Source organism: Myotis lucifugus, unplaced genomic scaffold, assembly GCF_000147115.1.
Source record: "Myotis lucifugus unplaced genomic scaffold, Myoluc2.0 scaffold_796, whole genome shotgun sequence".
Taxonomy (NCBI): Eukaryota; Metazoa; Chordata; class Mammalia; order Chiroptera; family Vespertilionidae; genus Myotis; species Myotis lucifugus.
Window position 1 is genome coordinate 188269 of NW_005871844.1, and position 27405 is coordinate 215673.

Below are 27405 nucleotides of genomic sequence, written 5' to 3' on the forward strand. Positions count from 1 at the left end.
CTGCCCCTCTGCGTCACTTCTAAGGTGCAAAAGGAACAGGAGGGTCACCCTGCTGTGCCACCTGGTCCTATTCCATGAACCCCTCTGGGCCCTCCCTGCAGGCCTGGGGTGGGCTGGGGGAAGGCTGTGGAGGGGGAGGAGCTCCAGGGAGGAGCCCCCAAGCTGAGCATCTGAGAGCACTTGGGCCTGGGGGTGGAGCCTGGCACTTGGCTCAGCCCCGCCCACAGAGTGGGGGAGGTGTGGATGCTGTGAGGAGGGCGGGAGTCCAGAAACTTGAAACCTTTTGTTCCTCCACCCCAAACACTACCCCCTCCTCCAGCCAGCCTGGCAGCATCCCCTCCCCGACACCCACCCTCTCTGCTAGATGCTCTCCCGCAGGCTGAACTGGCCCCTCGTGCCCCCAGGCCCCACCCCGCAGTTTCTTCCAGAAGCCTGGGGTCCTCACACCGCCCTCCTCAGAGCCTCAGGTGCCTCAGTCCCTCCGACTCCCACAGTGGGTCCCACCGTAGTGTCCCCGGCCAGGCTTTCTGGGTGTTTCCCAGCTGCCACTGCACCGGGCTGGTCTCTCACTGTGGGCCCACCATGGGCGAGTCAGCCAGGGCCTGGCTGTTCCTTCTCCAACTCCTCAGCCCTGAGGGCAGCCTGTGCTGCCACCTGCTGGCCAGGGCCGTCTCTGTCCCGACACCCACCCCCTCCAGCCTGGGGTGCCCCAGCCCAAGCTTGGTCCCGCAGGCCTTACCCTTCCCAGGTTCTCCTGCAACTCTGTGAAGCCAGGCTCGGCCTCTGCGCCTGCCTCATCCTGGGCTGGCAGTCTGTCCACTGAAGACTGTGGGCTCTCTACCTGGGACAGGGGCTGGTCATCCCAGACCTGGGGCTCAGTACAAGCAGGTGTGGGGGGAGGGCAGCATGAGGAACCGCAGGTGTCCTGGGTGTGGGGGGCCCATGCAGGTGGTGTCCAGGCTGGGAGGGCCGCCAGGAGCCTTTGCCAGGGACCGTGGTCAATACTTGCTGGGCTGGCCCCCTGCTGGGGCGTCTCTGCACTCATCCTTCCTGGGCTGAGCGGGCAGGAGGGGCCAGGCCAGGGAGACAGGAGGCAGGGCACCCTTTTCCTGGCTTCAGTGTCCTCCACCTCCGGGGCCTGGGTCCGCGGAGCCCAGGAAGTGCAGCCGCGGGAAAGGCCTGGCCCTGCAGAGGGAGGTGGAGGGCAGCCATGGAGGAGGAGCAGCAGCCATGCAGGAGCAGCAGCAGCAGCAGGATGCCCTCCCCGGCCAGGCTCCCTGCGCCACTGCCACCGAGGCTCTGCTGCACAGTGGCCCGTGGGCCGAGGGGCTCCTGGCCAGGTGTGGCTGTGCCAGTGCGGGGTGAGCACTGCCCCATGGCGCCTGTGGCTGCGCACCGAGGCAGACACACCACTTCTTGACAGAAGGTCTCATCCCCTCAGCATGCCACCCAGCAAGGCCCAGGTGGCTGGGCCGTCCCGGGCTCAGCTACCCGACTGGACACGACTGTGCCGGGCCACCTGGTTTCCTAGCCCTTCCCCCTCCGTCCCTGGTTCCTCGTGTCCTCTTGCTGCACTGAGTGCACTCTCGTAGCTGCCGCCACGCACTCTGGGTCCAGGCCCCACCGCCTCCCCTTCCTCCCCCTTCTTTGGCTCCAGGGCGCGTTTAATTTTCCTTGAAATTACGTCAAACGCGGGAAGCCTATGAAATGCCCCACCCACTGCGGAGGGAACTCGCTCTACTCACTCCCGATCTCACTGCCGCACTGGGAAACGAGCCCCCAGTCTGGGTTCCTGCTGCAGCCCCACTGACATCCAGCAGCACAGCTGTGGGGGCTGTTCCGGGCTTTGCGGGTGCTCACCCCGCCCCCAGCTCCTGGATGCCAGCAGCATCTACTATCCCCCCCTCCCCCGCCCCGTGACAGTGCACAGTGCCTCCAGACACTGCCAAACGCGCATGGGGACCCAAGAGCCCCTGACCCTGGAGACACACCCAGCGCCTGCAGAAGTGATTAGGAGACACAGCTGCGTGTGGAGGAAGAACAGCTCGGGCTGCCAACACACAGGGCCGCTGCAAGACCAGGCCCCTCCCGCGAGGCGCCAGGCAGGCCCGCAGCGCAGTCTCAGGGAGGGGCCGACGCGCTCCCAGAAGCGTGGTCGGGGAGGAAACAGCCTGTACTCGGACCCCACACAGCATGTGGGGAACCCTGAGGAGCAGAAGCGGGCGGAGGCGGAGAGGTGACAGGTGACTTCCTTCTTCAAACTTCACTTTCCAAGTTTCCTACGGTGAACATGTCCTCCTTACGTAAGCCGAACCGAATTCTGTACATGTTTTTTAAAGGCTCTGATGTGTCACAGTTCGTGGGAGACGACTGAGGCTGGGCTTGGCTGTCACGGCCCTTTGTGCGAGCTGTGCCTGAACCATCGCCACCCACCCGTGGGGGCGGGAACGGGGCTCAGGGAGGAGGACTGGGTGGGTCACCAGGAGGCCACCTGCTTCCGAGGCGTGGGCTCTGTCCACTGCTCCTGGCCTTTGCGGACCTGCTGCTCAGCAGGAGCTGAAGAGGCGGCACCGGAGGTTCCTCCTTCTGCATTTCTATTTGCAGCCCTGAGCTGACACCAACGCCTCCCACAGCACCTGGGGCTGCACCTTGTTCTCAGTGAATTTCCTTTCCCCGGGAGCAGGGGGCGATCACTTTGATGGCAAGAAGTCATCTTCCTGGCTGTGAGGTTCCCAGGAGCAGGGGAGACTTCAGCTGCGAGAAGTGAGGCTTCTACCATGTGCATTGCACTGGGTGACCAAGTGCTGGTTCCCAAGCCTGGCTGGCAGGGCCTGTAGGAGGCGTGCACGCCGGGGACCCTTCCCTCTCTGCAGACCTGGCTCCGCTGGGTTCAGAGGTCCTTCCAGCCCTTCTGAGAGCTGGAGCTTGTCCAAGCTGAAGGCCTCACTGAAATAATTAACTTAAGACCCAGAAGGGTTCAAAGAGCTCTTTCCGCTGAGCCTGTGGGAGGCTGCTCGCCGCCCAGCACCACCCTCCCTGCTCTCCTGGCGCAGTGGCCCTGAGCCCGGCCTGCAGCGGCCCAACCCGAGTAGCACGTCCCCAAGGCTGTCCCAGCCACCCGGGACGAGGACGGGCCCTCGGCTGGCGGGGGAACACCTCCAGGTGTGCAACCTGGTACATGCGTGTGACGGCCGGCACCACTCCCGACTTGGCGATGGGGACTGTACTGGGGCTGGGACCCTGCTCCGCCCTTCACTAACCCTCCTGGCAAGCCGGGGCCCGACTAGGTGCTTGCTGGTCTGCCCAGGTCCTGCAGGCCTTGGAGGTGCATCTTTGCAGGAATTTAGTTGGAACCCACCATGCCTATGAGCATGTAGGGTGGCACACGTAAGACCCGAAACTGCCGACAGCGGCACCAATGCCTCCAGACCCGTTTCCTTTGCTGTTTCGGTCTAACCTGGGGCTCCCTCTGCATATCCCTTTGCTTTCCACACTCAGCCTGCCCACCCGGGCCACCCAGAGCCCAGGGCCCTGTGCTCCGCCTTGCCCTGCCCTCCTCCCTGCAGGATCGCAGCCCTCCCTGTCAACCGTTGGGCGTGGCCCTTGGTTGCACTCCTGTGTCACTATTTCACGGTGGCTTTTCTCTCCGAGAATGCAGACGTGGGTCAGGCTTTGGCCTTTCCCCTTTCCCCTTTCATCCCACCCACCCCAACTGGCCTGCCTCCATTACTGGACAGACAGGTAGTCTGTGTTAAAACATGCCCAGCTTTTCCCAAAATACACAACTTAGCAAAAACACAAAACTTCCATTAAGTTTTCACTAAAACGAGACTAGTTTTGACACAAACTGCTCAGCACATTGAGTCACACTTCAGATACATTTCCCTCAAGAAAAAATAATAGAGGAACCGTCCACACTTAACACCACTGCACTGGACACTGCAGGCCTCAGGCTTGCCTGTCACTGCGCCACCTCGCCTGCCGGTCTGGCTTTGCTCAGCCTCGAGCCGGCACTCCTTCTGGCAGCACTGGCGGTACTGGGTTCAAGACCGTGTCTCTATCCCTCTCCTGTGAGAACAACTTCTGGAAGGCACAGGCTCACCTGGCTTGTCTTTGGATCCCCAGAGCTCAGCACAGGGCCCTCCGGAGTCCCTGCCACCCTCACCTGCCCCCAACATGCATGTCGATGAGTGTCCATAGGGATAATGGCGGGCAGTCCTCAGGATACTCCCGGAAACACCTGAAAAGAACTCAGGCGGTTTAACTTGGAGAAGCAAAATTCAGGGAGGGAACGACACCCCTCTTCAAGCACTGAGCCTGGACTAGAGAGCAGGAGACCCCTGCAGGATGGTAAGCTGCCTGCGGCAGGAAAACGAAGGAGCAGCCAGAACCCTCCCCAGCTCCCTGGGTGCGCGTGAGCCCCTGAAACTCGGCTCCTGCTGGAGGGAGGAGTTCTAGAATGTTGCCTTAAAATAACGCAGAGGTGGGCTAAGTGGGTGGGAGGAAGAGCGAGAGCAGGAAACACAGAAGGCACAGGCTGGGGGCAGAGCCAGGCTGGAGCAGCTGTCTCCGTTCTCGGGGACACCCCCACGAGGCCCCCGTCACCAGCCAGGGGTGAGCAGTACTTCACCACAGCGATGACTGTCCGAGGAGCCGGGAACATGTGAGAACCTCAGAGCTTGCAACCAGCCAGCCCCAACCACACAAACGGCAGGAACCAAAGTGAATCAACAAAGCGACGAAACCCGCGCCAAGGGCAATGCGAGTGCGGGCGTGGTGGGCAGCGCCTGTTCCCGCCACCAGGGGAATCGGGGACCAGCTTCCCTATATCCTCAAACCAGGACTCCTGCTCAGCAGGCCTCCCCTGGGGAATGGTGCCCCGGATGTGGCCCCGAGGCGAGGCCCACTGTTAACACCCATGACTGCCCTCCTGACACCACCAGCTCTCACGCTGATGCCAAGCCCCAGGTTGCTGTCTGTCGTCTGAGGCAGGATCCACTCCCGTCCGTCCGTCCACGGCACTTGCCCAGAGGGACTTGCACGGCCTGCACCTGGCTGATCTGTGTGATGCAAGCGCAGGCAGCGGGGGGGGGAAGCGCACCGGCTCCTGGCCCCCGTGGCCGGACGGGCTCCCGCCGTCCTGAGTGCCGCTGTGAGGCAGGAAAGGCGCCAGGGCTGCTGGAGACCAGCGACCTCAGGCCAGTTCCGACTGCGTGAGCCTTCCGGCCTGCGGGTTGCCGTGCTGCTGACACACCACGCTCTGCGAAGTGTCACTTGGGCCGGGGCTGTCCCTCGAAAAGGCGCACCAAAGGCCGCCTGACACAGCGGCTGCACTGAACTCAATGGCTGCCAGGGTGCCCAGTCACCCTCTCAGGAAGTCACGGGGGGGTGGGGGGTGGGGTGCCCCCCGGGCACGGTCAGGACACCTGTGAGCCGAGCCCTGCACTTCTCACCATGTCCTTCAAGAGTAGCCACCGTTCCCCATGGAAAGACCTCATGGCAAATTACCAATCCCCCCCAAGCCAAGTAAAGTCTCCAAGAAGCAAAGTTCCAAGCTCTCCGACCCAGGCCCCTCCTCCTCAGGTCTGTGCTGGCCCAGGACACAGTGCCATGCAGACTGGCCTCTGCGCCCACCCGCCGAGCGGGAGCTGCCAGGACCGCGCTGCCAGCAGCAGTGTCCACCGCGGCGCACAGGAAGCCCCTTTTCCTGCCGTGGCTCTCCAGGCTTCCGGGGAACCTGTGCTGCGAAAGGCCCACCGCAGCTTCCTTCGTGCCAGGCTCGGTTCCTCCGTTCTCTGCACGCGCCTCTGGTGCAGCCGGAAGGCCCGAGAGCTGGGCACACGCTGAGCCGCGCCTGGTCCTGGCCTGCCTGGTCCTGCGAGGGAAGCGGCATGTCTGGAACAGTCACCTTCCTTTCCGGACCAGGACACCGCCCTGCTATCGGGCATCAAACCAGCAGCACCGGCCGGCCACGTACCGCCCCCCCTCGGGTCCCAGGGAGTGGAGGAGGGGAACACGGGGCCTTGTCTTAGCTGCTTAAACAACATTCAAGCACTCCAGAACATTCCTTTACAAACCCGTGTATGCAGAATAAAAATGCCATCTCCTGAGAACGCAGAATCTAAAGGGAGGGCCTGGCCCCTCAGCGAGGGATGAAGTTCATGCTGAACCTCAGTAAAGGTAACACCTACGCTGCCACTAAAATCAAGTCACCGTCAATGAGGAAGAAAGCCTTTGCATGCGACCACCTCAGACGTCTGACTCCTGTGGTGACCACGGGGCTTACCCCCACTTCTCACTGATCAGTGTGCCAGAACGCAGGGCGGCGAGGACAAAAGAGCAGCTGCCAACGACACGGCTTCTTTCTGCATAAAGAGCGGCCATTTCATCAGGGCACGTGGTGACCGCATCTCGCTAAGGCCTCGCTGAGTTCCCCTCGCCCTGGAGGAAACAGTCGGTGGCGGTGGAAAGACTGAGGAACAGGCGCAGCCCCCACCCCGTGCGCAGAGCGGAGCTCCACATCTCCACCCTCTGCCCCTCTGCGGGCCGCACGGAGCTGGCAGAGAACCTGCCGAGGGCCAAGGCTGGACAAGGAAGTGACAGGCCCCAGCAGAGGGAGGAGGGGACTACGGACTCACTAGCGAAGGTCTGAAAGGTTTCAGTGAGGTGCCTGTGACGTGCTCCACACTTAGGTCAAAGGGCACTCAGCCCTGCCCCCCTTCTCCCAGATCCGGTGGCCCCCAGGCCTGGGCCCCTGCTCCCTGCAGGCTGAGCCCCCTCTCCCAGTTCCTCCAGGGGGAGTCCAAGCCTGTGCTGCTGGCCCGCCCGCCAGGCCTCCCACCACCTGCCCCCACGCGTTCTCTCTGCTGCTCCTGCCAGAAGCTGTGCAGTCGCCTATGGCTTCTTCTCACTCACCCGCCTCCACCCCAGAGCAAATGCATTTGACTCTTGTTTCAAAACATCCAGAACAGCCACCATCTCACTGGCAGCATCTCTTGCCTCATCACCGCCAGCCGCCTCCCACCGTCCCTGGCCGCTCCTGCCAGCACCTCGCCCTTAAGACCTGAGGCTGCGCACTCTTCTCTGGGAAGTCCCAGCAGCTCCCCTCAGAGTAAGACCCGTATCTACAATGACCTTCAAGGCCCTGGTGGAGTTCGACTGCATCTCCCTTCACTCGGCTCCAACACACGGTGCACTCTGGCCTCAGGCCTCTGCAGGTGCCTCCCCTGCAGCCCAGGCCCTGCTCAAGCACTGAACCCCACCACCCACAGCCCTGAGCACAGCGCCTGCTGGAACCAGGACCCCGGAGGCCTTGCCCAGCGCCCATTTTTCACAGCGCTGATACGGCTCCGCCCCCAGGTACCTTCCTGGTCGCTGTGGGCTGCCATGCTTTAGAGCACACCTTTAAGAGACTAGGGGTCTGTTTTGCTCACGATGTGTCCCTACCACATTGGAACAGTGTCCTGCTGTGGCAGACAAGAGTGTGTGTGACTTGAGTGTCCAGACTTTCCTCCTGTGACGAACAACAAACCCAGAACCCAAACAGCACACCCATCGATGTGACAACTTCCCTGTGAGAGCAAAGTGACAAACTGACTGATGAGTCATCAGCTCATAGGACCAGGGAGGTGCTGGGAAAAGCTGTCCGTCGAATTCAAGGAATGAACCACGAAAAACGAGAGGAAAGTGACATACTTCACAGAGGAAATCCGGAACCGCCAGACCCGCACTGCTGCTCACAGGACTGCCGGCTCCTGAGGCGGAGGCGGGGGCCAGGGAGGCAGCCGCTCCGACTCCCTGGCTCCTCAGCCGCCGGAGGGAGGGCCGTCTTCTCCCTTCACCGCCTTCAGGACCCTCTAAGGACAAAGGCCTCCCACACTCGCCAACTGCTTTTGTTCGACTTGCTGGTGAAGCAAAAACACTCAGTCACTGCCTTCACCGAGTCTTAAATACAGTACTAGGACACAATGCGAGGTTTTACTGAGAAAAAGTGAATGTTTAATTATCTTGTGAATCTACTTAGAAAAACACACAAGCAAAGTTCACAACTATAAATTTAAACCTTTTGGACTAGAAAACACACAAACAACAAACACAAAACCACAGGCATGAACTGTAAACCTGTACTAATTACCAACTAGTCTTAAGGTTAATTCTTAGTAGTTCAGTATTTCCTCCTTGGCAAGTGTAACAGCTGTAGCACCAATGACCTCCCACAGAGCTGCTGGGACGGGCGGCCAGGCAGGGAGATGCTCCGTATGCACCACCCGCACGCGCGGCCCACTCGCACCCACGGGAGGCACGTGGAGATGGAGGTCACACGCTGACCCTCAGGGCAATGGAAAGAAGACAGAGGGCACACGTGTCACACAGCTTTAATGTAGTGCATTTGTAGAAAAGAGGCCAGCTTTCGCTCCCAGGCGTGCTCTCGTCCTTATAGTTTAATACCATGATTTAGAAGATGCAGACGTTATTGCCTAAATGTTATTCTATACATTTCCACCAGCGCCCAGGAACTTCAGGCCGCTGCTCTATTACACCATCGTTCCCGGTTACAGCTTTAGCTCATTGGCAATCTTGGAAGCAATGTTTTTGAAAGCGATGGACGTCCCTGATATCCGCTTGAACCGCACCCCGTTCAGAGACAGTCTTGGCAGCTTGCACACCTCCATCTCCCACTGCACGAGGCTCTCCGCGTGCCCGTCGCCGTGGACACAGAAGAGGAGGAAGCGCTCTCTCTGCTCGTAGTCGCAGTTGTTGGCGTCCAGCACTTTGCGGATCTCCCGCATCATGTCGCTGGGGTCCATGGAACTAGTTGTTTTCATGCTCCAGGTGAAGCGCAGGGAGCGAGGTTTTGCTTCTTTGTTTTCATCCTTTTGCTCAGCAGATACGTTGCGACTGAAACGCACAGCGGCAGGTTTATTTTCATTTGCACGGGACAGCCGGCCCTCTACTCTAGCTAGCGCACGACCAGCTCTCCAGCACAGCGCGGAGCCGGGCCGTTTTCCTGCACAGGCTCACACGTGGTTATCTGTTTCTTTTCTAAGAAATAACCATCTATTTGCTTCCCCCTAAAGGCATAGGCCACACATGCAGAAAATCTACCTGGCTGTAAGACCTTCACCCAGTCGTGTACTTACTAAGAAAATTAAGTCATGTACTTACTAAAATTAAGAAAATAGTTAAATCAGGCAAAGTAGAGAGAGAGCTGCCCACATGTCCAAGAGCCCAGCTCTGGCCCAGGCTGAGCACAGGCGGCAAGGAGCCCTCAGCCCCTCACAGGGGCCCTGCTCGACTCCTGTGACGCTCCTCACTCAACAGCCCCCGCCGGCACTGTGACGGGATAACGGGCGACACAGCAGTTCAACCTGCTTTCCCTGCCACCAGCCCCACAGGCTGAGCACATGGCTGTGTGGGAGCGGGGGGTCGGGTGGGGGGGACACTCTCTCAATCCCCTGCACCCACTTCCATTATTTTTGCTTCTACTTTAATTTAAACATCTAGTTTCAGTTCAAAAAAAATTCTTACATGACATTATCTTGCTAGTGCAATAAAAAAAAAGTGTTAAGGCTTATTTGTTGCTGAGCAAAAGTGACCTGTTTGAATGCAAACTATGGACTCGCAAAGTTCAAGCCGAAGTCCCCACATCCATAGACGTCACAGTGGGGCCCAGCAAGGGTTCTCTTGCAACCCCAAGAACAGGCCTCCTACTGCCTTACCGTTAATCGTTATGGACACAAACTGCCATTCACAGTCTCCTCCGTGTACACCTGGAGGCCTCGATTAGGATGGTGAACACCTAACACTCGTGCGCATTAAACACACCCAGCGTAAAATGTTAAATACACTTAATCTTAGGGCAAAGTCGTTAGCAGTGCTGAGGGTAGGCCACAGGTTTTACTGTGCATTCAGTTCCCTGGTGCTGACCTGCTGATAGGACATTCCGCTGGATTCACATCCACCAAAACGGACTGGAAGCTTCCCATTTATAAAATCCTGTCGGGCACTGAATAGGCCATAAAAAGGAGCAAGAGCTCTCAGACGCAGTCGGGGTGTGGGAGGAGGACTGCCCCCTGAGGCACAGCAGTGACCAGAGGGTCCCAGAGCCAGGAGGGCCCACCCCCTGGCAGGAGCCAGGGGAGGAGGAACCGCTCCTGGAGGGGCTTCTGGGGAGGACTCTGAGGAGCCCCGGGTCCCACTCCATCCCAGAGGCGGGAAAGCATCTCCATGTGCGAGCAGAGGGAGTATCAGCAGAGGCACAGGGCGGACATGAGCAAGTGTGCCAACAGACGGACTGGGCAGTGTACGCACTCTGTTGTCACACACCAGGAGGCAGGTCCTGTGACTCCCTTCCTATCACGGAGGGGAACAAGCTCAGGACAGCTAGAGCCTGTGCCAGGCTAGAGTGGGCAGGCCTGGGGCATACGGCTGCCCGGCTCTCACCCCAACAAGCTGCCTCAACTGAGGCAGGCTGCTGAGGCTCTACAGGGCCTCGCATGGACATGGTCGGCCAGGCAATGGGGCCACTGCAGGTTTTCATTCAGAAAAGTCCTATGACAGAGCTGTGCTTTAGAGAGACCTGGAAGAGAGCCAATGGGTGTCAATAAGGACCTGAGCAGCATGTGGCAACCACTGTAAAGGGCACAGGGAGGGACCAACCACGGAGACGGAGTCCTGAGCCTCGCTGGTGACTCCTTTGTCCCCAATCTGAGCAATGACAGCTATACCAGATTTTAAAGCAAAACACTCGCCTGGTTGGCATGGCTCAGTGGTTAAGCATTGATCCATGAATCAGGAAGTCATGGTTCAATTCCTGGTCAGGGCACATGCTCAGAATGCAGGCCTGATCCCCAGTATGAGGCGTGCAAGAAGCAGCCAATTGGTGATTCTCTCATTATTGATCTTTCTACCTCTCTCTCCTTCTCCCTTCCTCTCTGAAATCAATAAAAATACATTAAAAAATAAAATAAAACACTTGAAAACATAGTCACTGTTCTAAAAATCTAATTTTCCCTAGCTGGTTTAGTTCAGTGGATAGAGTGTCAGCCTGTGGACTGAAGGGTCCTGGGCTTGATTCCAGTCAAGGGCACATGCCCAGGTTGTGGGCTTGATTCCTGGTAGCGGGCGTGCAGGAGGCAGCCAGTCAATGATTCTCTCTCATCATTGATGTTTCTCTCTCCCTCTCCCTTCCTCTCTGAAATCAATAAAAATATATTCAAAAACCTAATTTGAAATTTCTACTCACTGCTTTCATTTTTGAGACTAGATCTATGCTAGGAGTCACTGAGATATCTGGAGTCTCCCACCAAACCCAGACCTAAGTTCCTGTTGTTAGGGCCCAGACAACGGCACCCTGGCGCCCTCCTGTGGTCCTGGGGTGTAGCACACCTCTGGCCCAGGCCCACCGCCAGGGGGCAGCAGTGGCACTGCCTCTTCCCAACCACAGAACCCAGACCCACCAAACCCACAGGACAGCAGGAAGAGCATCACCGCAGCCACAGTTTTTAACATAAAATATATTTAAAAAATCATTTCCCTCACCTGGAGCCCTCATATCTCCCGTTCCTCTCATATTCGGTCGGAAGCCTGAACGAACAGGACGCAGAAGCAGAGAAGTGGAAGAGAGAAAAGAGGTCTTACACAGCAGCACACGAAGCCCGGTGCAAACCAAGAAACCCAAGTCACCGGTGAGCTTAGGTCTCTCTCTCATGGTGGCCCAGACAGTGCTCCGCCACCTCTCCAGGTGTCCGCAGGCCGAGCAGGTGGCGGGCTGCACACTGGCTTCCCAGACCCAGACCCGGCAGGTGCCCTGCCCAGCCCTGGCAGCAGAGCACTCGTGGCCTTCGACTGGAGGTACGCTGGCCTTTTAAATATCTCCCCAAAGTGTAATGGCTTTCCATGAAAGGGAACTGGATTTATCAGCTGAATTCTACATTCAAGCAGATAATTGTCTTTCCAAGAAAAACCTGGAAACTAGGAAGATCAACTCAAAGCCACCACCAAGTGGCATTTCCCGCAGGAAGAAAGTGGTCTTCCCGGTTTTTGGTAAAGACTCACGTTAACCAAGCCTCTCAGGGGCCCACTGGTTTCACTGAGTAAGAGACAGTAGCCAGCCTTCCAGGGAGCGGAGAGGCACAGGCACAGGGCGGCCTCCAGGGCAGACTTTCTGCCTCAGGTGTGTGCGTTCCAAGGCAGTGAGCAACATTTTTGGGCTCTTGACTGTCAGCATCAAAAAATAGTCATTTTACCCTAGCCAGTTTGGCTCGCCCTCGGACTGAGGGTCCTGGGTTCGATTCTGATCAAGGGCACGTACCTCAGCTATAGGGCTTGATCCTCGGCACTGGTTGGATCATGCGCAGAGGGCAACCAACTGACGTGTCTCTCTCACAATTGATCTTTCTCTCTCTCCCCCTTCCTCTCTCTCTAATATTAATAAACATCCTCCAGTAAGGATTTAAAAAAAAAAAAAGAAAGGTCTTCTGGTAGGAACAGCATACATTACAGTGCTTCAATTAAAAACAAGACATGCTTGCCCTGGCTGGTTTGGCTCAGTGGATAGAGTGTCGGCCTGTGGACCAAAGGGTCCTGGGTTCAATTCTGGTCAGGGGCACATGCCTGGGGTTGTGGGCTCAATCCCCAGTGGGAAGTGTGCAGAAGGCAGCCAATCAGTGATTCTCTCTCATTATTGATGATTCTATCTCTCTTCCTCTCCCTTCTTCTCTGAAATCAATAAAAATATATTAAGATAAAAACTAAAATAAAAACAAGACATGCTTGCATGGTGGGCATGGCACAGTGGTTGAGCACTGACCTATGAACCAGGAGGTCACAGTTGGACTCCCGGCCGAGGCCTATGCCCGAGCTGCAGCTCAATCCCCAGTGTGGGGCATAGAGGAGGCAGCCAATCAATGATTCCCTCTCATTATTGATGTTTCTCTCTCTCCCTCTTTCTCCCTTCCTCTTTGAAATCAATAAAAATATTTTTTTAAAGACCCACGAAAAACAAGATACGCTTTCTTCAGTGGTTGGTGGAAAGTGGCTTTTAGTAAAATACTATTTACTCTTCAACTCTGAAAATATTACAACATTTCTGCTATGCAGCGCCCCAAACCTAATAGGCTATAAAGTGTGAGTTTTAGACTTGTCTCTCATTTCAGAATATGAGCTAATTTCCCTCTCACTTTAGAGCCTTTTGCTAATTCAATCCTCTATGAAATGAAAAATGATGACATACACAATCACAACTTACCTCTGCCCGCTTGAGGCTGCCCATGAAATGTACACTAATGTTACTGCACATCTCATTCCTCAAACAGAAGCATGCTGAGTGTTATTAGTATGAAGACAGAATTATTCGGTTGCTAAATAATTCTACTGAAGAAAGAAAATGCACAGAGCATGCGTAGGCCTCTTGTTATGTGGGTGCCGCAGTCCCTTTCAAAATGCCTGAAAGAGTTAATCTATTTCTTCCCCCAGTTTCCTTTCAAGGAAATAAGTATTTAGTTCTCAGCAGAAAGTTTAGTTAAAAAAATAAAACAAAAAACAAACAGGGCTAAAAAGCCAAACCTGATGTTAATTGCAGGAACCATTTTGGGGTGAGAATTGAAAAAAAAAAGTATATATATAAATCCTACCTTTTGATAAACCTGAATGACATGTTTCTAAAAGAAATTAAGCCAAAAATAAAAATTAACGAAAATGACTTGTACAAATGAAATATAAATTCAGTCAATTATAAAGAGAAAGAAAAACAACAAATAAAACAGGCTCCTTTTCTGTCCAATGAACAATGAAACAGTGATATGTGTTGAAAAAGTAAAATTATTACAGATAATTGAGGTTGTGATCTTTTAATTATAAACATTTAAAAATCTGTACTTGTAAGCAAAAACTCAGCAGTGACACACATCAGTTGTAATGAGTTTGTTTAAGGCTCTTCACATGGCTCTATGTTAAGACAATAAAGTCAACATCTTGTCTGAAATAAATGACTTAAGTCATCTGCAATAAACTAGTAATAAAACATTTTTCAATTTTCTTCAGAATATCTTATGAACAAAAATTTCACGTTCTTATACAGAAACATTAAAAATTTCATTATAAAATGTTTAACCATTAAGAGAATCATTGCTTACTTCAGGAAGGTAATTTAAACATTAACAGTAGTTATAAATTACTTTTTAAGAAAAAGTAACTTATTAGGGTTTTAAATAAAGCAGATTTTCAGTTTTAGATATTGAAATGAATGGAAATTTCATGACTGTATAACAATGGGTGATTCATTTTTATGTTTTAGGAATAGACTCAAAGAGCCCATTTTAAAAAAAGTGACTCTGCTTGTAAAACATTTTAGGAAAATGCTTAGGCTGTGAGGAACAGAATCTGACCAAAGAAACTTGAAATTGCTGGTCAGGATGGGCTGACCACGCCATCAGCCTTCCTGGGCAGAGTGGCCTGGGCTTGTCAAACGATTGGGAAGCCCATGGCTGCGACTGAGCACAGGCGGCACGGGGACTGTCTGCGCTGGACTGACTGAATGGATCCCTGTGTTTTGTTTTGTTTTTCTAATCTGGGGTGATGTTGGCAGTGCTTGAGACATTGACCCATTTAAAAATATCTAACTACTGTAGGTACTACAACCAAGCACTTCATAACCAGATCAGAAGTGGTACACAGCAAGTAGAGAAGATCATGCATTGAAAAGGTTTTGTAAATATTTAAGCACTACATGAAGGCAGTATTATTCAACAGTTTGTTTTAGTTGAAAACTGATTAAAAGGTCTTTAAAATGTATTTTCATTCCTGAGTTTTCTACCTGAGGAAAGTCAGGGTTATGGGTCAAGGACCTAGGACTGCTTTTCTAATTTTTCCTCCCACGAATCCCTTGAGGTAGAGAGAGCAGGAAGCTGCAGGCCTGAGGCCTCACCTCACTCCTGCCGAGTGCACAGGGCCTCAGAGGTGGCAGGGCCCACAGCTCGCCCAAACTACAGGGCATTTGGGCAGAGCTGGGCGTAGGTTTCCTGGGGCCTGCTCTCTGCCCACCGCACCAGGGCAGGTCTCCTGTGCAGATTCTAAGTGCCAACCCGAGCCTTTCAGGGACCTGAACACAGCTATAGCTGTTAGGGGAGGCCCGGACACTGAGAAGACTACAGCAGAAGGACCGACTGTCTTTACGAATAAACTGACTACATCTGAAGGAGAGCACCAAGGAGACTCCAGACCTCAGCCTGCAAACTTGCAAACAGAAGACGATGACCTTTCTGGAAAATGTGGAGGTGGAAACTAAAACAAGATGACCCCCTGGAATTTTTAAACAAGAAACCTCAACCTCCAAGTTCGATTCAGATACATGAAATAAGCTTAGTTAGAATCTTAAACATGTGCCCCATATCTCTCAACCACATCTCCAGTTTCTTCTATAAAATTGAGTGATATCTACTTCACAGGGTAGACTGTGGAGATTGATGAGTGTGTGTGTGTTTATATATGTAAAATGAGTACAGCTATACCTGAAATTCTACAGACATCTACTTATCTTAGTGCACAGAAAGCAGTCAAAAATTTTTATCAATGATAGTACATGTATCAAGATGATTTTTATTTTTTTAAATTATCTTTTTATTGATTCAGAGAGGAAGAAAGAGGGAGATAAAAACATCAATGACGAGAGAGAATCATCAATCGGTTTGCCTCCTGCATGCCCCTCACTGGGATGGAGCCCGCAACCCAGGCATGTGCCCTGATCAGGAATTGAACCGAGACCTCCTGGTTCATAGGTCGCTGCTCAACCCCTGAGCCACGCCAGCTGGGCTTAAGATTATTTTTTAAAACAAAGCACAAAGGAGATAATTAAATAAATTCAAGGATTTTAATGATGGGCCCACAACAGACCAAAGTGCAGGGCCACTACATTGACCGCTATGACTAGTGCTTAGCCAGACCTGACTGCTGCACCTCCATTCTGTGCTCAAAGGGCAGCCCACCAGGTGACAGCAGGCAGCAGGGCCAGGGAGGGAAACAGCCAAGGGAATGACACCCAGCGCCATCTCCTACCACCCACGTTTCAGCGGCCGATTCCATTTCAGCCCAGTCCCCAGGAGGGAGCGGGGGACAGGGAGGCCTGGGGTGACACTGAAGGGAAGGAGTGAATTATTCTGGGGGGTCAAAAAACTCTTCCTGGATTGGACTTCAAACCTGGCAAGACCCTTTAGAACATCTGCTCTCTGCCCAGCCTGGAGCACGGAGTCTCAGCATAGGGGCCAGAAGAGAGTGAGAGGCAGGCGGGAACCTCTGACTGCTCAGGCCCTAGTCAGTGCTCCTGGCGTCAGAAGTCCTCCCTCATCGGGTACTCAGTAACAAACATCATCTGGGGAACAGTTTAAAGTGACTCGTCTAACTTTTAGATGATTGATCTAAAATAAAACTATGTGAGGAATAAAGGAGATTTATAAAGTGGTATTTAACTTACAGTTTAAATACAAAGGCCCCATGAAACTGAGCAGCAAGCTAATGGGCCAGAGGGAGTGAGGCACAAAGGAGGCGCCAACCATTCTGGACCCTGAGGAGATGCACTGCTGTGCTGAGCAGACAGACGAACAGGAGGGTCTGAAGCAGGTAAACCTGCAGGACACCCGGACACACGAGTGCACAGCGAGACGGCTCAGTTTCTCGGGCATCCTGGACATGCAGGGCTCTCAGGCGTCCTGGTGAGGTCCTGGCTAAAGGTGCCTTTGACTATTTGCTGCTGGTACGAAGTGGCATCTTTCCCTTTTCCTCTAGTAGCAGCCAATGTTTCTAGGCATCTGCAACCTCTACAGCTCGATTATGGACATAAGTTAAAATACCTCAAGGGATCCACAGACATGTCCCAAGGCCCGGAATGACAGCCTGCTGAACACATGAAGAATTTCATACACGACCAGATACTAGTTTCCTTCTGAGCACAAACCGGAGATTTTTTTCGCATAACTACACCATTTCAGAAAGGTACCTTGTTCTTACTATAATTCACTGAGACCAACAGAGAGCACAAGTGCAAGACTCAGACTTTAAGACACTTAGTGCTCCTCAGTGACAACGAAGTGAAAGGAGAAGAGGAACTGTGTCGTTCTTGGTGAGCGCTCACAGAGCGCCAGCCCTGCCTGCCCTGGTCTGGGGTTCTGCTCCACCAAACTGACCATCTATGCAGACAAATGTGTCATGCAGCCCGGCCGGTTGGTTGAGCATTGACCTATGAACCAGGTCACAGTTCGATCCCCAGGTTGCGGGCTCGATCCCCAGTGTGGGGTGTGCAAGAGCAGGCGATCGATGATTCTCTCTCATCATTGATGTTTCTATCTCTCCCTCCCTCTCTCTGAAATCAGTAAAAACATATATTTTTTAAAAAGTGTGATGCAAGGAACAGTAAGGAGCCACGACCTCCCAAGTGCTGGGAAACGTTTCCTGGGATCCTCTTCTAAAACCTTTCAGTCTAGTTAAAGAAAGAAACCAGAAAAACATGAGCTAAAGACAAATGAACTGCAGCCAGGCTGGCTTCACACACACAGAAGACATGTCTCCTCCTGCTGCAAACCACCAGCTCCACCTGGCACTTACCTCCTTGTGAGTTTTGAGGTTAATTTACTGAATAGATTAGCGGAGCCTCGGCTTCGAGCCTGTGACAACGGCGTGGCTTCGTGGGACAGGCTGGGCGAGGCGGGTGGGCCGTTATAGGTGGCAGTCCGCCGCTCGCGGGGCTGGCCGTGGAACGTGCTGCGACTGGCAGTGCCCCTGGGGAAGCGGACGCGATCCGGGGTGGCCGCACTGCTGATGCTGTGTGTGGAAGCAACTGGGGTTCTCTGGTCAGGAACAGTGCTAGAAGATGAGGAAGCACAGAGCTTTACATTTCATTCACCAAATCCTGTCTTTGTGGCAAACATGGCACACAAACATTCAGTTACAATATACCTTTTATCTAAAGTGGAGAGAACCAGCTTTAACAAAACAAGACCCCAGGGGTGTTTCACAGGACTGAGAAGCAAAAGTAAGTTGAATGGGAAAGGGGACCTGAGGAATCATTTGTAACGGAACAAAGCCTTGTGGAGTTTAAGGGAACAGCAGACATTCCCAGGACAAGATAATGCGGGGAAATTCTAGGACATAGCATGGCTTGAAACTCAAGTGTTCTTCCTTTGCTTCCCCCTCAAATTGCTCCCATGCAGAGGCCCGTGCCCATATGGAAGAAAGAAAGGCTATGCCAGTGAAATTGAAGAACAAGCAACTGAAAAGTTTTGGACGCGCACGATGGCATAGCTGTTGTGACACGCCACACGCGGAACGCGACCTGGAGAAAGGGGTCCTCCCCAATCTGTAGGGTGCGAAAGCAAGAAGACACACCGATGACCGAGGCCACCACAAGACAGGATGTGCGGGACTAACACACACTCAGGAAGCACACTGTGGACAACTGTGACGAGCCTGGGCTATGAAATCCACAGCGCGAGTTAGGAAGCAGCGGGTACACGTTGGTGCCGCGAGGAAGGCGCATTTTCCTTACACAGCCTGGACGTTACCTCCTTCACTGTCTAGTGGAGGTAACAGCATCTTGGGGGGCCCAGAGGCTGGCATGGACATCGACTTCTGATGTCTCAGCCGCCAGGTGGGAGGTGTGGTGCAGGTGAGGCGGGGCTAGCTGTGTAAGCGAACGTTTCTGTCAGGCTGGGAGGGGGTGGGGTTTGGGCAGAGGCAGAAACAACGATGTGATGGACCAGCGACAAAGAGCAATCTGTGGTTTAAAGCACAGCTTCCTCCCCAACCGTCTCAGAACAAAACCTCTTAAATAGTTCCGGGGATTCCGGAGCACCTCCTAACCTGTAGCTCCCCCCCTCCCCAGCAGTAATTTTGAAAGTGTATTCGCTTTAGAGGAAAGAAGACATCTTCCACGTTTGGGTCTTTATGCCAGAGGGACAAGGTCTTCTGAGCTGTGTGCGGCAGCGCCTACTCTACAGAGAGCCCATGTGGTCAGGCCCATGACGAGCACAGACACACTGCTCCCCACCTGTTCCCAGAGTTGAGAATCTTCCTACTCACTGGACATTCACTTCTTCATAAACAAGTCAAAATCCCTAAGGGGTCAAGGGGCCCCCTTTTTCCAGGTGGAACTAATGAGCAGATGAGCTGTGTACAGAGAGAGGCAGAGTGGCTTCCTGCCCGCAGTTGCCCTGGCACATGCTGCGGGACAGAACCGTGACCTCACTTCATCCCAGCGCCAGCGTGTCCTTGGCACAGCCGAGGGCGGTTTCTTTCCTTTAAGGAGAGTCGGATGTAGAGCTCCGGCCGTACCTTCAGTGTCTTTCGGCAGAAATCCCTCCGGGTCTTCAAGTCCTGGAGCCGCCCGTTCCATCCCTCCTGCCCGACCATCCAGAGCAGCGGTGCTGTCCTGTGGGTGTCAACCCCTAGCAGTGCTTCAGCCAGCCCAGCCACCTCTCCCATCTCCTCACAGGCAGGGCCCATCCTGTCTTCACTGGTCCCCCGGCCTTCACCCACACGCCCTCCAATGTGTCCACCAGTGAGCTGCCTAACATATAAACCCGACCTTGTCACTCATAACCTTTCAAAAGCACAGCGTTTAGGATGAAGTTCAAACTCTTCACCTGGCACCCAGGTAGCATCCTAAGCACCCAGAGCCTGGCCCCTGCCCTCTCTCCAGGCTTAACCTTCTACGTCACCTCCCAGAACTCGGCCAGCAGAGAACTGTGGCTCGTGCAGGGGCTAAGTGCTCTCCTGACGGGAAAGGAAGGTCAATGAAATGCGCACTAGAATTTTGGTGGCCCCACTATGAGGACTACCAATAATAAACTGCTCAATAAGACCTTCTTGTCCCTGAATTTTTGAGAATTTTGCCCTCTGACTTGGGAGAGTGGCTCTACCACAGTCATAGACATACTGGAAACAAATGCCACAGAAACATAAAAATAGATCCGGTTTTGTGTTTTTGCCACTCTGCACTCCCTTTCCCTATGACAAAAACACACACGTGAATCCTGCTTTAGGGGGGAGGCTCCTGGGCCCCAGATGCTGCTGACTCCACCCCACAACAAGTTGTGTCCGGCAGTGACAGGCTTAGAGTCAGACCAACAGGGACGGAGGAGACACCCAGGCTTCCTGGGTGTGGGAAGACGGTAAGTCTGATCCTACTGGGCCCAACCAGGGACCCAGGACAGGAAGGACAGAACGAGGAGCTGCACCAACTGTCCCTGCACTTTCTAGTTGTAGGCAGAGATGACCTGTTTCATGAAAGCTTGAACGCACTGGGCCCTGTCACCTGCCACACAGAGTCCTAAAGGATTCAACTACGTGAAGAAATGCTTACTTGTCCCCAATACATACAGACATACATAGACATACGTATAACTTTATTTTTAACAAGTTACAGATAAATACAACTCTTTCTACTCTGTATCTGCTCAGGGCAGGGCCAGGGTCAGCACCCTTTACCCCCCGCCAGCGGCTGTCACGGTCTCGCCCACGCTGGGAGCTGATGGACAGATGCTGTAAGGAAGGCAGGGCTGTCCGGCTCCTTCCCTGGGGAAGAGAAATGGCCCGCAGGCCCTGGGGCAGGAAAGGGCTTTTGGTGAGGTACTGGGTAAGGCTGCACAATCTACTCCCCACGAGGCATGCCGTCACTGGTTGGCCAGTGCAGGCAAGATCTACAAGGCATGCAAGTGAGAAAGGAGCCTGGACAGACACGCTGAAGTTAGAGACCTTCCTAAATAGGAAGTGTAAATCATAGTTTCATGATAGATTATTAAATTTTTTGACATACTAATCTTAGGGGCACTTAGTGGATTATTTTTTAGAAATTTAATATATGTTGTACCACAAAACAACAAAAAGCCACGGTCCCGCCTGGCGCCGGCTCTGTCAGTGGGTGCGAGTGCTGCCGCTTGCACCTGCTGATGGCACCGGCCCAGCTCACACCCGCTGCTCTGCACCGTCAGCAGGTGTGAGCGGGGCTGTCGCCTTCAACACGTGGAAGCAGCAGCGGGAACAGGGCTGCCAGCAGAGAGGGGACAGGGGGCCGTGGCGGGAGGGGGTGGGCAGGAGCACAGAGGATGGGCCGAGACCTGCCCCCATGCCCACCGCAGCCTTGCAGTCCACAGTTCCTTTCAAGGTGCACAAGTTCGTGCACTGGGACCCTAGTTTTTAAATAAACCTTAACTTAAAAGTTGCTTTGTATTTATGTCTGATTATCTTTTTGTAATTTTTATTTTAAACTCTAACCCACTTATGATTACTGATGGACAGGAATTTTCATTTTAATATGACATCTATCCCAGACCAGAACATTATGATATGAATAGTTTTGGTTGCTGAATCAAAGCGTATGAGTGATTAGGCAAAAGCAGAATTAAAAATATAACCAAGAGACATCTGTTGTAACTGTGATCAAACACCCTCTGCTCAGTCCTTGGGCCTGATGCAGGACAAATGCATAAATGGGTTAAGTCCAGAGCAACTTCCCAACCATAAAATTTACCTGTGACATCAAATACCTACAACTTCTCTGGAAAACTTCTGTTGTGCTTTACTATAACGAATGACATCCCACTAATTCTTGGGGGTTCTCAAGTGAAAACATTTTCAACAGTCTCCTGGAGCTACCCAAAAGCACATAGCAAGCAAGATGGCGCCCACATCCTGTAGGGTGGTTAGCAACATCACTAAGTTGAGAGATTGTAGTCAGTGTAAACTAAGGAAATTCTTCCATGTACCTACGAACACTTACGATCAGTAATAAAAGCTAATGTTTGTTGAGCGCTGAGTCAGTGTCTGTGCTAAGTGACTAAAGGCCCACAGTAAATCCATAGGACGCTGACAGGATGATGATACGATGGAGATGTGACGCCACCTCCTCACACCCGGTTTACACTGACTGCTAGTCGACGATGCTGGAATGGGGCCGGTTTACACTGACTGCTAGTCGACGATGCTGGAATGGGCCTGGTTTACAATGACTGCTAGTCGATGCTGGAATGGGCCTGGTTTACACTGACTGCTGGTCGATGCTGGAATGGGCCTGGTTTACACTGACTGCTAGTCGATGCTGGAATGGGCCTGGTTTACACTGACTGCTAGTCGATGCTGGAATGGGCCTGGTTTACACTGACTGCTAGTCGATGCTGGAATGGGCCTGGTTTACACTGACTGCTAGTCGATGCTGGAATGGGCCTGGTTTACACTGACTGCTAGTCGATGCTGGAATGGGCCTGGTTTACAATGACTGCTAGTTGATGCTGGAATGGGCCTGGTTTACACTGACTGCTAGTCGATGCTGGAATGGGCCTGGTTTACACTGACTGCTAGTCGATGCTGGAATGGGCCTGGTTTACACTGACTGCTAGTCGATGCTGGAATGGGCCTGGTTTACACTGACTGCTAGTCGATGCTGGAATGGGCCTGGTTTACACTGACTGCTAGTCGATGCTGGAATGGGCCTGGTTTACAATGACTGCTAGTTGATGCTGGAATGGGCCTGGTTTACAATGACTGCTCGTTGATGCTGGAATGGGCCCGGTTTACAATGACTGCTAGTCGATGCTGGAATGGGCCTGGTTTACACTGACTGCTAGTCGATGCTGGAATGGGCCTGGTTTACACTGACTGCTAGTCGATGCTGGAATGGGCCTGGTTTACACTGACTGCTAGTCGATGCTGGAATGGGCCCGGTTTACACTGACTGCTAGTTGATGCTGGAATGGGCCCGGTTTACACTGACTGCTAGTCGATGCTGGAATGGGCCTGGTTTACACTGACTGCTAGTCGATGCTGGAATGGGCCCGGTTTACACTGACTGCTAGTCGATGCTGGAATGGGCCTGGTTTACACTGACTGCTAGTCGATGCTGGAATGGGCCCGGTTTACACTGACTGCTAGTCGATGCTGGAATGGGCCATTTTGAGAGACTGACATCTGAAGGTGGAATAACCACATCAGGGTTATAGCAAAAGCAGTCTGACTTCACACCTACTTTCAAAATAATAGTCTTAATTAGAAAATTACTCATGTGCCTCGTGCCAAAACCAAGATGTGCTATATACCTTTTCTCCACTACACACCAAGGACTGGCTTTACTTTTCACACAGTAAAGCTGATAAAACAGAAAGAATGCACTATGAAAAATCAATGAATAAAATTAATTTTAAAATGAAAAAACTATTAAAATAAATTGTATTGCTTGGCAAGAGATACACTTGGTGAGGCTTTAAGCCTTGGAGCATCCCATGCTCAAAGTGGAATGCGGCAGGGAGCTGAAGAGCTTGGCGAAGCCATGTGGACAGCCTGTGGTCTAATCTCCCGTACAGTTTCCATCAGCCATGATCACTCTCATGCTGGCATTCTGTATAAGCATTCACATATGTAAGAAAAAGCCCCACATAGTCAAGGCTGAAAACAGACCTTAGGTCCTTTCAGAAGTTGCATAGCCCAGGGACCGTGCAGCTCAGTACGGTTTTGTCAAGGAATAAGATAAGCATATGGGAGAGGAAAAAGCAACAGTCTGCCTAAGAAGTCAGCTGTGCATAGAGAAGGCTCCGTGCATCTAATTTATGACTCATGCATCCATTTTAAAGATGAGAAAGTTGTCACATTTGCTGCCTTAACTGAAAGTAAAAAGTATGACCACTACAGTTTGGCACTCGAACCTCCAATAATTTTCCACATTATTGAAAATCCACTTTTAATTTATTTGTAAGATAAAAAGGAAAAGAACATCCAGATATTATTCTAAAATTATGGGCCCTGTCTCGTGTGGTTTGGCACTGAAACTCTGCTTGGTTAAAGATAAAGACAACACTTTTAGACGCAAAGTGCTGCAATGAATGCAAAGACTGATGCTACCAGAAGCAATGAGGCCCCGTCAGGATAAGGAGTCAGCCCCAGTGAGGACAGTGCCTGCAGGCAAAGCAGACAGGCAGTGACTCCAAGGTGAACTGAAGCACTGCAGACAAGAGGAAATAGAAGAGCATGTGCACACACATGGGGGGGGGGGGGGGCAGATCTTGGGCTTAACATAAGCCTCTTAAACAGTCTGACTGGCCGGGCCGGTGTAGCTCAGTTGTTAAGCGTTGACCTGTGAACGAAGAGGGTGATTCCCGGGAAGGGCACGTGCCCAGGTTTTGGGCTCAATCAAAGTAGGGGGCATGCAGGAGGCAGCCCATCAATGATTCTCTCTCATCACTGATGTTTCTCTCTCTTCCTCTCTAAAGTCAATAAAAATATATTTTAAAAAGTCTGACTGTACCTCAGGGAACTATACATTCTAAAGTTCAAAATGAATCTGATAAATAGTTCAACAATTGAGAAGAACTCATGAAAAGAGGAAGAAGGGCCACGAAACCACTTTTTCCTAGCTCTACAGACTAAAATCCGTAACAGATGAGAAACTTCTGCCTAATTAAGTCTTCTACTGATATCTTCTATTAAAGTACTTTGAACTAGGAGAAATTTATAGATTTGAGAATATAACTAATAAAATAAAATTTACCAGCACAGACTACTATTAAAAATATATCAATTAGTATTTGTAAGCTATCTAGCCCAGTTGCTATACAATTTATTAATAGTTTTTAATCATAAGGAAAGAGGCAATGTTAAAACAAGCACACACATAGGAATCAGAAAAGAGAATACTGTAACGTAAATATTTCTAGAAATTCAATGAATAATTGCCCTGGACGGTATGGCTCAGTGGTTAAAGCATCGGTCCTCGGACCAAAGGGTCGCAGGTTCAATTCCCAGCCAGGGGTATGTATGTACCTCAGTTTCAGGTTTGATTTCCTGCCCCAGTCAGGGCGCAGTTGGGAGGCAACCAATCAATGTCTCTCACGCACAGCAATGTTTCTCTCTCTCTTTCTCTGCTTCTCCCTCCCTCCCAACCTCCCCCCGCCCCCCGCCCCCGCCTTCCCTCCCTTTCACTCTCTCAAAAGAGCAATAGAAAGAATATCCTCAGGTGAGGATGAAAAAAAAGAAATTCCATAAATAATCAACATAACCTTACATAAGCTTTTACCTTCATATCAGTTAAATTTAAGCGGTCTATGGAAGAAGGAATGATAAATACTACAGTCTGGTCTTAAGGATGAAGGAAGAAAGAAGAATCTTTGCTTAGCTGTCGCAGAAGTTAGCGATCAAACATTTCATGTGACTAATGCGACCTAAAGGAAACAGAAAGCTTACAGTACAATTTCAGAAAGTGAACGGGAGAAAAAAAAGAAGAACCAACTGTGATGCTGGGCATGGGAATGGGACATGACCAAACAGTGTTCAAGTTAGGAGGTCAGGTGTCAATGACAGATGATGTGGATTTATTTCTAGATCTCTACTCCGAACCTTCCCTGCTCACCACACTGGATTTAGTTTATACACCACTCTTCCAAAAAGAAGTAAATCCACCCAGCCTGGGGACTGTGTTCTACCATTCCATCTTCTCTCTCTTCTCTCCCACAACAAACTAACTCTACCCCAAGGTCTTTGGACCCACTTCCTCTCACTTTTCCAACTCTATTTATTTTGTAACCCCAAGAAAGCTGCACGACTCTCTCCTTACTTACATATGACTGCTAGTATTTTAAATCATGCTTATTCTACGGATGCTCGCCTATCCACCAGATCCAAGTCATTCAGAAGACTGCACACTCCAGTACTTTGTGAGACTATGGTAACACTGGTCCACCTGGCCCCTCTGGCAAACTGCGGACCTGTAGCTGAAGGTCCACCACCCTCCCTGTCCCCACCTTGTGATCCACATCCTTCAAAAGCATGGCTCCTTCTCTTTCCCCCTTTCAGCCTTGATCAAGTTATTCATGTGCACAAATGATCTTGACTTCACTATCCTACAACTAAACCGCAGCTTACTACCCACCTCCTCTGGCAAAGCTCCCTGGTTTAACTCAACCCCTTTAGTCATCGCATACAGTTGGCCAGGAGGACAAGTTCTGGACAGTGAGAGGGATTGGGAGTTCCAGTATCTTCCTAAAAATTCACATTCAAATTTAACTCACTGTTAGAGAATACTTACCATTATTATTTGAATTCTGATTATAAAAACTGAGAAGTAAACAATATGCTTCCATTTCTCTTGGGAAAAACAAACTTCTTGCAAACAGGTAAAATTCCTACCTGCTTTCTTTGCCATTCTGAATTACTGAATGTCTGTCAGCTGTAGTTCTTTCACTGCAAACGTAAGTATTTCGCCGTGTCATTCCGCCAGATGCTGTATTACTCTATTAAAAAAAGGGGGGGGGCATTTTTGTCTTAAACTATTTAATAATTAAGCATAGTATACTGAGAAAAAAAACACCTCTCCTAATTAAACATGAATATCCAGTCTTTAAATCACTAAAATATCAACAGTACTGGCAGAAGGATCAGAAAGGGGATAAAGGCAGCAACCCCTCACTCCTGGCAGAAAGGAGGAAGAGTGGCTATATAGAGTGACTGTGAAACGCTGGCTGCCATAATCCATCAGTAATAACTCACGGATTACTTAAAGATCGAGACAAAGATCCACTGTTTTAAAAGCTAATAGTTTCAAAATGAAAATTAAAAAGCAAGTATTATAAATATAAGGTAAACGTACAAATAAAAATTAAATATGTAAATATCAGAGTTAAAACTATAAAACTAGCCTTGGCTGGGTACTCAGTTGGTTGGAGCGTTGTCCTGCACACCAAAAGGTTGCGAATTCGATTTCCAGAACTCTTAAACTCAACCAATTTAGAAATGGGCAAAGGACTTGAATAGGTATTTCTCCAAAGAAGGCATACAGCCCTCGCAGGTTGGCTCAGTGGATAGAGTGTCGGCCTGTGGACTGAAAGGTCCCGGGTTCGATTCTGGCCAAGGGCACATGCCGGGGTTGTGGGCTTGATCTCCAGTTGGGGGCGTGCAGGAGGCAGCCAGTCAATGATTCTCTCTCATCATTGATGTTTCCATATCTCTCTCCCTCTCCCTTCCTCTCTGAAATCAATAAAAAAATATTAAAAAAAAAAAAGAAGGCATACAAATGTCCAACAAGCATATGAAAAGATGCCAAACAACACTGGTCACTAAGGGAATGTAAATCAAAACTACAATGACTTCACACCCATTAGGCCAGCCGTAGTAAAACATGGAAAAGACGTGTTGGCAAGGCTGTGGAGAGCAGGAGCTCATATATGACAGGAATGCAAAATGGTGCAGCCGCTGTGGCAAACAGCTGGGCCATGCCTCCAGAAGTCAAATACAGAATTACCTATGACCCAGCAAGTTCATTCCTAGGTTTAAACCCAAGAGAAATGAAAGCCAAGTCCACATAGAAATTTGTACATAAATGTTTATAACAATAGTATTCATATTAACTAAAGTAGAAACAAGCAAACTGTCCATCAA

At 51.4% G+C, this 27405-nt stretch overlaps 1 protein-coding gene across 18 annotated transcripts in view; it reads right to left on the reverse strand.

Annotated features, from left to right (window-relative positions):
* Positions 1–7975: 7975 nt before the first annotated feature.
* Positions 7976–27405, reverse strand: part of MARK3 (microtubule affinity regulating kinase 3) — a 71405-nt gene continuing 51975 nt past the window's right edge. For 10 of the 18 annotated variants that reach the window (XM_023747124.1, XM_023747127.1, XM_023747133.1 and 7 more), the window contains 5 exons: positions 26158–26261; positions 17596–17853; positions 13635–13661; positions 11542–11586; positions 7976–8898 (listed from right to left, as the gene is read on the reverse strand). In XM_023747124.1, the coding sequence (XP_023602892.1) occupies positions 8553–8898; positions 11542–11586; positions 13635–13661; positions 17596–17853; positions 26158–26261 (780 nt within the window). In that variant the 3' untranslated portion in view covers positions 7976–8552. The remainder of the gene's footprint in view (positions 8899–11541; positions 11587–13634; positions 13662–17595; positions 17854–26157; positions 26262–27405) is intronic. The other 8 variants (XM_023747130.1, XM_023747122.1, XM_023747121.1 and 5 more) reach the window with 3 other exon arrangements.